General features: G+C 37.5%; 1 protein-coding gene across 1 annotated transcript; it reads right to left on the bottom strand.

Moving 5' to 3' along the window:
* Positions 1-706: 706 nt before the first annotated feature.
* Positions 707-7,801, bottom strand: LOC134138016 (natural killer cells antigen CD94-like). The gene is made up of 7 exons (XM_062571204.1): positions 7,675-7,801; positions 5,305-5,403; positions 3,627-3,722; positions 3,178-3,332; positions 1,285-1,397; positions 884-1,030; positions 707-743 (listed from the first exon to the last, which is right to left on the bottom strand). The coding sequence occupies exons 1-6, from the start codon at positions 7,799-7,801 to the stop codon at positions 910-912; spliced, it is 711 nt and encodes a 236-aa protein (XP_062427188.1). The 3' UTR covers positions 707-743; positions 884-909.
* Between the last annotated feature and the right edge of the window lie 1,281 nt (positions 7,802-9,082).

Here is a 9,082-nt window from a genome sequence, read left to right as displayed (position 1 = left end):
GGCATATACACATATACACAAGGAGTATATACAAGGACTGTACACATACACAATACAAAACAGATGTCTATTGCCACATATGAAATTGCAAAGAATCCATACAGTGAAACTCCACCCAGATTGCTGGTAACTGACTCTGAATTAGCTTGAGTAATTGCTGAGTGGAGCTCTGAATGGAGCGTATTATTGCTATCCTCACTGCTTTGTGCAGCAATGAAAGTTATGATAGTACTGGAGTTAGTCATGTAATATTTGAATCCACCCATGATATTCAACTCTACTTTTGTACAGATTCCTTCTAGGGTTTGTCTGTATTCTTCTGACAAATGTCCTTTTGTTTCTATAAGTATTATTACATATATGAAAAGATTTTTGAATAACTAGAGCCTTGTGTTCCTTCTGTACATTCATACCCAGAACAGGAGAATAGTTGAAAGATTTATTTAGGAAAGAGGACATGACTAAGCAAACTGGTCTGAAAGAGGTATACTGTATTTAGTGTGTGCTGTGAGTAATTCAGTGAGTAAAATCATAAAGGATGAAGTGGGACTGATTTCTGACTGTGGCATTTATTACAGTCAAATGTTGAGAAAATGAAAGATTCCCACTGAAGCTCAATAATTATTTTCATAGAGATCTGTGAGACTATGTAGTTGTCATGCCAGAGAGTCACTCAAGAATTGTTGCTTCACTGAAGCTAATTCTTCCAAAATATTTCCTAGGTTTACATTTCTTATGTGAACCTAAGAGGAAAGATGGAGGCAGAGAGAAGGTTTTAGTCTCTAATGGCACATTAATTTCAATAAACATTTTGAGAAAGTTGCAAAATAAGTAAAACTAAACATGTATTTAAAACTTTTAACTGCTAAAGATCGTATCTCACTCTGAGTCCTTTCTTGAAATGCTTCTTCAGGTGAAATGAATAGCCCCTTTCTCACAGATCCAGAACTGCTTTGTTGAACAGGAGTTACTGGTGTAAATTATTTGTCCATATAAGGAAGCACAGAAGATGTGTTCATATAATACAATCCTGGAAGATTAAAAAATAAGAATTTATTGATTGTGTGTTAGGTGGTCCTTTATGTACCTGTGATCCAGCTGTACTTTGCCACCTGTTGTTCCTTATACAGGGCAGGAATTAGCAGCTCTATAAAAGATACTATGACCTCTATGCTCCTTAGCACAGTTAGCAAACATGGAAAAGTAAGCAGAATCATAACTTTCATACATTTTACTGGGGCCTATAGGATAGAACCGCACTGGTCCTCAGTTATCAAGGCTTACCAAGCTGTAACTTCTCTCACAAGAGCTGTCCCATCCTCCCAGTACCATCCATTCCTTTCAGAGACATATGATAATCCAACCCAGTAAAACTGTGGATCCCGTGGCAGATAAACCTGTAGCTATGAGAAAATCATCACAATGATCTTTAAGAATAAAATCCAAGTTTCTGTATCTCACAGCTATGAAGATTCAGCAACTAATGGAGATAACTTAAAGAGAGTAGGCTATTGTCTATGCATGTGACAGTGATGATTGCTCTGATTATAGTGTCATTCAAATGCTTTGCTTATTGAATGTCAAAAGACTAATGTACTATGGATCTACAAAAAAACTCTGGAGAGAGCTTTATCTGGTCTGCCTGTAGGTGTCTACAGTTTGGTACATACATGAAAGCACTGCTTAAGCCCTGTTTAGGATTAGTGGAGATCTGGCCAACAGAGCAAAGTGAGCCTGGAGTTTGATTCACTTCACCCAGTGGCTGTGCTACTGAATAGTGAGCTGAATTGCCCCAGTGATTGAATGGACTAGATTCCCACTGGCTGTAATAGAGCCTAGTATCTCTGAAGCTGATGATAACTTATACTGTGGATGCCCAAAGCTGGGTGAGATGAATCCCATCCTAGAGAGCAGAGTCTATTGCCTAGCACCATCTGAGATGCCCTGAGCTACCTGAGGTTTTCACATATGTCTGACAAACAAGACGCAGGACCTATGGGAGAACTGTGCCTTTCTGAAGCATTATTTGGAGGTCGAAAGGGACCCCTAGGGCATCTAAGATGGCACCAGTCACCTATGCTTAGGCATCGGAATGACTACCAGATATTTAAATGTAACCAAAGAGATCTTAGCCCATTCAGATCCTCTATATGTTCTGCTACTGCTTAGTAGTATATTCAGGGATTCACACAAAAGCTGAAATCCACAGGATTAGTTTCAGTGTAGCTGCAGCTGTATACACCCAGTATAGAAGAATAAGCTATTATCCAGACACTTGGAATCAAACCATTCAGGGTTTTATATAACATATCAAATCATCTCTTGAATTTGATGTTGAAGCTGTGGTGTTCAGGTGTAGCTCAACAGTGCAAACCAGGATCCTGGTCTCAGGACGTTGCTATATATCCTATGTATCCGTATGGGAAGTCAGTAAAAAAACCACTTCGCTACTTTCTCTCTTGTGTCTGTCCATCTAATTTTCACTTAAAAAAATCCAAAGGACTAGCCTTTATGCCTTAAAATGAGAGATAACTGAGTATCCCTATCTGAAATTAACTCTGGTAAAATAGAGATATTTTCAGGAATGTTTGTTTCCTTTTAAAGCTTTTGTGTAGCAAAAGGCAAATAAGGATGTTTGGGGTTTGTGTATAAATTTAATAGGTGTTGAAAAGGAGATTCCCCAGTATATCTACAGAAAAAGGAAAAATATGCTCTTGACAGCAAATCATAAATTATCATTAGTCAATAAAAATAAAAAAATAATAAAATAACTTAAAAATATTAGTTTTAAAAACTTTATGTTAATATATTAATATTATATATTATTATAAATTATTAGTTGTGTTATTATATTAATACTATATGTTATTAATTATTATAAGTTGTCAGTTATATTGTTATATTAATATATGACTATGATGACGAATAAGTCATCATAATATAATTCTCTGTTGTCTACCCTTTGTGCCATCATGAACACCAGTCTATGAAGACTATAACACAAGTCAGAAAAAAAGACTATGGTGAATGTGGTGCTCTCTAGATCTAGTGGTCTAATATAAATGCTAGAAACCTAGATGCTAGGAATCATCAGTGAGAAAACTTGCATTTGAGGTGCTCTCTCCTCCATGCTAATATTGCAATTTATTGTATCAAGACAAGCTGTTAAGACTGTACCATCTTTGTTCTGTCTTTTAGCACAAGCAAGGTTGAATTTCTCAGGGAACAGAATTCTTGACTTTGTTTCCATGTTTTCTTCTGTTTTGAAATGTAGAAACAGTTGTCAGCTCCACTGTTTTGCCAGCTTGCTGGACAGAGAGCACATTTTGTTTCTAGAAATCAGAGAGACATTATTATGCAGATCAGCAAGGAATACAGGGGCTTTAGCTACTAGCTTGACTGAGAAAAGAAGATTAAGTGTAGCCATGAATCAGCTAAGATCTTCTCAGATCTGTGAGAAACAAGTCACTGAATCATAGTTTGAGTGTTAGTATTCGCATCTTGAATACTGTCACAGTTAAAAACAGTCAATAACTGATCAAGCTTTTCCCCCATGGCTTTACAGTCTCTGTCAATGGGCTCTGAAGATGGTGTGATTTGAATTTATTTTCATAAAACATATTTACCATTAGTCTTATTGCTTTCTTTCCCTTCAGAACACAAGGTTTCCCTCATTTCTTGTAGCTTCTTTCCTTCCTCACAGTCCTTGGAAACCTGAAAAACTGTAACAAATGCTTAAAACCAAAAATGCTCATGCTCATCTTCATTCTTTTTCTTTTTAATAAATTTAAATTGTAGCTTTGAGGATTCTTTAAACTTCTATCTGCATCATTTGCGTGTCCAGCACTGTGTGTACACCATCAGCATTTGGTTTCCTAAAGGAACATCATGAAGAAGATATAGGTGGTTTTGGCAGGGCTAATTAAGTGGAATTAACCCTATCATCATTGCCTATCCTAATTCTGGAAATGATGGACAAGTGGAACAACCATCGGCTAGCCATCAGGGCTGCATTTATTTGTGCCGTATGAGATGTCCAAACTAAGCATATTTACATTCTTGTGGCATATATGGATCTTTGCATTTGGTGCTGGTCAAAATCAGATAACCAAAATTGACTTTCAAAGGAACATTTGATTTTTGACCAGGTTTGGTTTCTTATTGCAGAGTCTTCTTTCTGCATTTGTTGGGAGGAAGGAAGGAAGGAAGGAAGGAAGGAAACAATTCAGTCAAACATCAGTTAATTACAATTGAATGTAATAGCTTCCTACAACTACTTGAAGGGCAAAGATGAGGGAGCCAAATGCCTCTAAATTAGCAGCAGATGATACAACAATGCGTGATAGCCACACATTAGGCTTGGCATATTCAGATTGGACACTAGGAAAAGTTCCTCACCAGGAGGGTAGTGCAGTGCTATTAAAAGTTACTTAGGGCAGTAGTGGCATCTACATCCTTGAAGATGTTCAAAATTCATCTAAACTAGGCTACGAGAGACTTTTATCTAGGGTTAGTGACAGTCCCATTTTGCATGGAGTTGAGGTAATGGTGAGAGGGGTATTGAATGAGAAGCCAAGAGCTGGCTTTGAGTAACATTTCCGAGATGCTATGGATCGCCACCTGGTGTTCTTTCTGGTGATTTGCAACTACTTCCCACCTCCTCCATGCCCGGAAAAAAAATAAGGACTCTTGTTAGCTCTGCTTCTAGGTGTAATATGGAACCATCTTCAACACACCAATTTTAAAATCGAAGTGTTCCTAAGGAAAACATATTGCAATAAATAGGAAAATTGCACAAATTACTATGATTTGATACCAAGATTTCCTTCACTGCAGAAAAGGTTGCAATCCAAGAAAAAGCCCGAATATTGATGATGAAACTTGTCAATATCAGTCACACGAGGGCACTGCTGGTCATATAGTGTAGTTAACAAGTTGGAGCTCATATACTTCTAATAATGAAACCAAAGTGTTTTAAGAAATGTAATAGGGATTTCCACTTCTCAGTTATTCCTGTAAGTGCAGCTTAAGCTGCTAGTTTGTGACTATTGTTACAATTGGTAGTTTATCTGATGGTCAGTGTGGAATGGACTAGAGGCTGTAAATACAGACCAAAGTGATCCAGTGTGACTCAGACTGACACACAATGAAAGGTGATATTGCTTGTAGGAGGGTGGCACTATTTACATTCTTCCTTTATTATTTCCATAGGTATTTGCAGGGTCACTCTACAGGAGAAGATAGAATAGCCATACTGCTGGAACTCACTAGTATAAAATTAACTCAGGAGGTCACAGTACTTACACAGTGCCAGCAAGGTTACCAGCCCCATTAACAGCACCAGACACAAAGTGAAGAAAATGAAGGCCACTGGTCGCCATATGGAAGCTGAGGCAGAGACTCCTAGCCCAAACAAAAAAACAAAAAAAAAAAAAAAAAAAATTCAACAATAAAAAACACCAATGCTCACAATGCAGTGATATTACCTCCTCTTTGACATCATCAGTCTACCTTTATCGTGTTCTGCAGAGCATCTTATTTCTTTACTGAAAAGTTTTTGTTATCATTGTTCTGAATTTCCTGGATTTTTTTTTTTTTTTTTTTTTTTTTTTTAGAAATATCTATTTATTCACTGAGATTATTTATCAGCTGAGGCTCTGATACTTTAGAATCATCTCTCTTTTCATGAGACAGGCAACCAGATTAGATTTTGAAGTTCCCACAGTCCTGGAAATAACAAAATAAAATCAAAGATTTCTCAATCTCAAAGGGGAAAAATTGCTATCTAGTGTAAGAACACTCTTCACCATATATAAAATTAATTATTGACTCTGCAATTGTCATTTGAAAATGCTTACAATCTTTTGAACATTAAACTCTTCATCTTTCTTCAGGTTCCTTCTTCAAATTTCCACTGTGGTCCAATGTCTTATCAGGAATACAGTTCTCCAAAATTTCCCAGCTGATTATCCCCCAATTAAAATATTTTCTTACTTATTTTTCTTTTGCAGAGCAATACTCTGCTGTAATTTCTGTAAAAGTATTTATATAATACTCTTTTATAGCTATCCTCCGTTGTTCAGGTTAACTGAATATTATTATAGGCATCAAGTGCTATTACCTGAGTCAAGTGCCTCAGAGCAAATACCTCCAGCAGCCAAGCCTTCTGTAAGGTGCTAAGAATCATTCTGCAGAGGTGCCCCAGATGTCCAGACAGACTGGGCAACTAAAACTAACATAACTAACATAGCTAGAGTTAAGGGTGATGCCCATAGCCCTCATCACTTAAGGTAATTTCAAGGGATTGCAGATAACATCAAACTGGAGACTAGTACTGGGTGCAATGCTGGACCTCCCAGTTGAAGAGAGATTTCAACTACCTTGTGAGAGACCAGCAGAGGGTCACTAAAGTGACTGGAGCCTGGAGAGAGAGGGTGAAGGATCTGAGTTTGTTTAGCCAGGGAAAGAGGAGGTTGAGGGAGGATCAGTTTTCAGTCTTCCACTACCTAAAAGAAAATCATAGGGAATCTGGAACCAGACTTTTCTCAGAGAGGCACAGCAAAAGGACTCAACACAACAGTCAAAGTTACATCCAGGAAACTTCTGATTAGACTTGGAGCAGGTGAGGAGAAAAGAAACCTTTCCGCTGAGAGAAGTTCAGCCCTGGAATGAGTGTCCAGAGAGGCTATGGGTTCTCCATCCCTGGAGATTTCCAAAACTCAAGAGGACAAAACCCTGAGTAACTTGATGAGACTTTGAAGCTATCCCTTTTGAGAAAAAAAAATGGAATAGATTAACTCTAGAGATCCCATTCAAGCTATTTTTTTTCTGATTTAATGACTCTACTTTGCATGATCTCTGTGTGTATCAAGAGGCCATTTAAGAATTTTCCCAGAATGCTACCCTTTTTCTATCTTGGAGACTCTATCCTTAGGGTCACAATCCCTAACACTTCACCCTTGCTTTTCTGGCTGCTTCTTTTCAACAGTTTTGAACCATTATTCTTATTGGATAGCCCTAGTTCTTTTTCCAACAGCACCAGAGTGATGTGTTTGTCTATTCAAGTGATGGACAGCAACAATGGATACTTATTTCACACATAAGCAACCTGCTAAATTTCTGAGCAGCAGCAACAGTACTCAAGTCATCATTTCATAAACTCAAGCATTCCTCAGGCACAATCCAATGCATTAGTTAACAATCCATTTAAAGAAAAGCTTTGAGTATAAACAAATAAAAATATACTTCTATCAGAGCTTAAATTCACTATTATGACTCATAACCAGGGCAGCTTTCTATTCACCATAGCTGAGCAAACAGCTTCAATTTCCAAGGCAAACATTATCAGATAGAATTATCTTTTCTCTCCTTTGCCCTGCTATTACAAAGGAGTCTGACTAAAATAATAAAATCTATATCAGAGGCAGTATTTATTTTCAGTGTTGAAGTACATAGAAAAATAATTGGAGTATAGACCTTAGAGGCTTCAGAAAAATCATCTGTGAGTATAACCAATACTGCACAAGATTCCATTATGATCATTCCCACCATTGATTCTATGAACATTCATATAAGAATATATTATAAAGTTTAGAAGGATTCTAGATCAACCAACATGAGCATGCAAATACAAGTTATGCCCTAATTCAGATAAAGAAGTTAAGAAGTACTTACTGTCTACTGGAACAAAACTGCCTGGAGAATTAAATGCAGAACATTTGTTGTTACTTGAATATCTACGAGTAATAACTGAAGTTGAAGGTTGCAAATTTAAAGTGGTGTACCCTTCCTCATCCTCCATCTGTGCTTTGTTACACCTCTTTCATGAGATAGCAGTATTTTGGTAGTAGGGGCACACTGCAGCAAGACCAAAGTGGAGGCAACACGAATGGTTGACATTTCAGTGTTTCCAGTTAAACCACAAAGGAAGTTGTCTCTGTGCTGATTACTGTATCATAGTAACATTTTAAAAGTAAGTTTAGGAGTTAAAGTGGTACTGTGAAGGATGGACATTTGCTTGAATGTAAAGATCAGGGAATCTTGATTTCTGACTGGAACCTAAGGCTATTTCATCTATACTAACCTGATCTGACTGTAAATATATAGCAAACATTATGCTTTTCTGCTTCCTTGAAATAAGATACTCTAGAAATATTTATTATTTTGAGTTAATGTATGAAAGATATCTGTTCAATGGTCAAGACAAAATACAACACTACAGGTGCACTGAAAACAATGGGGTACATCTCCATGCATTATTATGAGAGAAATGAAAAGTGACATTATTTTACAAAAATTTACTGAAACGAATGCTACAAACATCATTAACTCTATTTCAAACCATGCTGCTCTATCTTCCTTAGTGCATTTTTTGTCTGTTAGCTAGTTAGGAAGATGCAGGGAGAGGGCTGTTCAGGGAAAATCTCCATCTCTCTGAATCTGGTAAAATAATCACATAGGATCTATAAGGCATGTAGTAAGTGTAGAAGATAAGAGTATTTGATTAGAGAAGAAAGACTGACAGGGCTGTCTGTGCAGTTTGGCATTGAATTCTGAGGAATACAAATAAATGGTATGTGTTTTCATAGGTAATGAAGGGCTGTACTCACAGCAAGTGAGGAAACTACGCAAGTAGGAAGGCTGTCAATTTATATTTACGTCCTATGAAGTCAGTGCTGTAGGATATCTTAGAAGGAAAAGGCTTTGCTCCTCCCTGAAAACTGTGGATCAATGTAAGGGCAAAGAAGTCCTTTTGGGACCAGAGAATGGGGGATTGTCAGGTAGGATGAGGTCAAAAGAAACTTTTGGATAGGAAAGGGGATGAGGGGATAGGGCACTGAGACAAGAAAGAAAGAAAGGAAGGTTCGAAGTGAGGAGGGTGAGGAGAAAAGTTGAGATGAAAGGTTACTCAGCCTGAGTCAGAGAAAGACCAGGCAACACTAAAGATGTCTCTGCTGTTGCACAAATGCTCATGGGCAGAGACTACAGTTCAGACATGGCTTATCTATCCTCACTCCCCATCTCTAGCTCTTTGCAGTGCCTTGCTCCAATGCTGAATTGCAGTTCTTAAAAGTCTTAAAAT

Source organism: Rhea pennata, chromosome 1 (genome assembly GCF_028389875.1).
Source record: "Rhea pennata isolate bPtePen1 chromosome 1, bPtePen1.pri, whole genome shotgun sequence".
NCBI classification, from domain to species: Eukaryota; Metazoa; Chordata; class Aves; order Rheiformes; family Rheidae; genus Rhea; species Rhea pennata.
The sequence above is the reverse complement of the archived record's forward strand: the minus strand, read 5'-3'. Positions and strand labels throughout refer to the sequence as shown.

Bases quoted from the DNA above. Each gene is read 5' to 3' on its own strand.
- LOC134138016 (XM_062571204.1), bottom strand. From the start codon at position 7,801: ATGGAGGATGAGGAAGGGTACACCACTTTAAATTTGCAACCTTCAACT. The intron at 5,404-7,674 runs GTAAGTACTTCT...TGTTTGGGCTAG, and splicing joins CAGTTTTGTTCCAGTAGACA to GAGTCTCTGCCTCAGCTTCC. The intron at 1,031-1,284 runs GTAAGCCTTGAT...TTAATCTTCCAG, and splicing joins GTGAGAGAAGTTACAGCTTG to GATTGTATTATATGAACACA.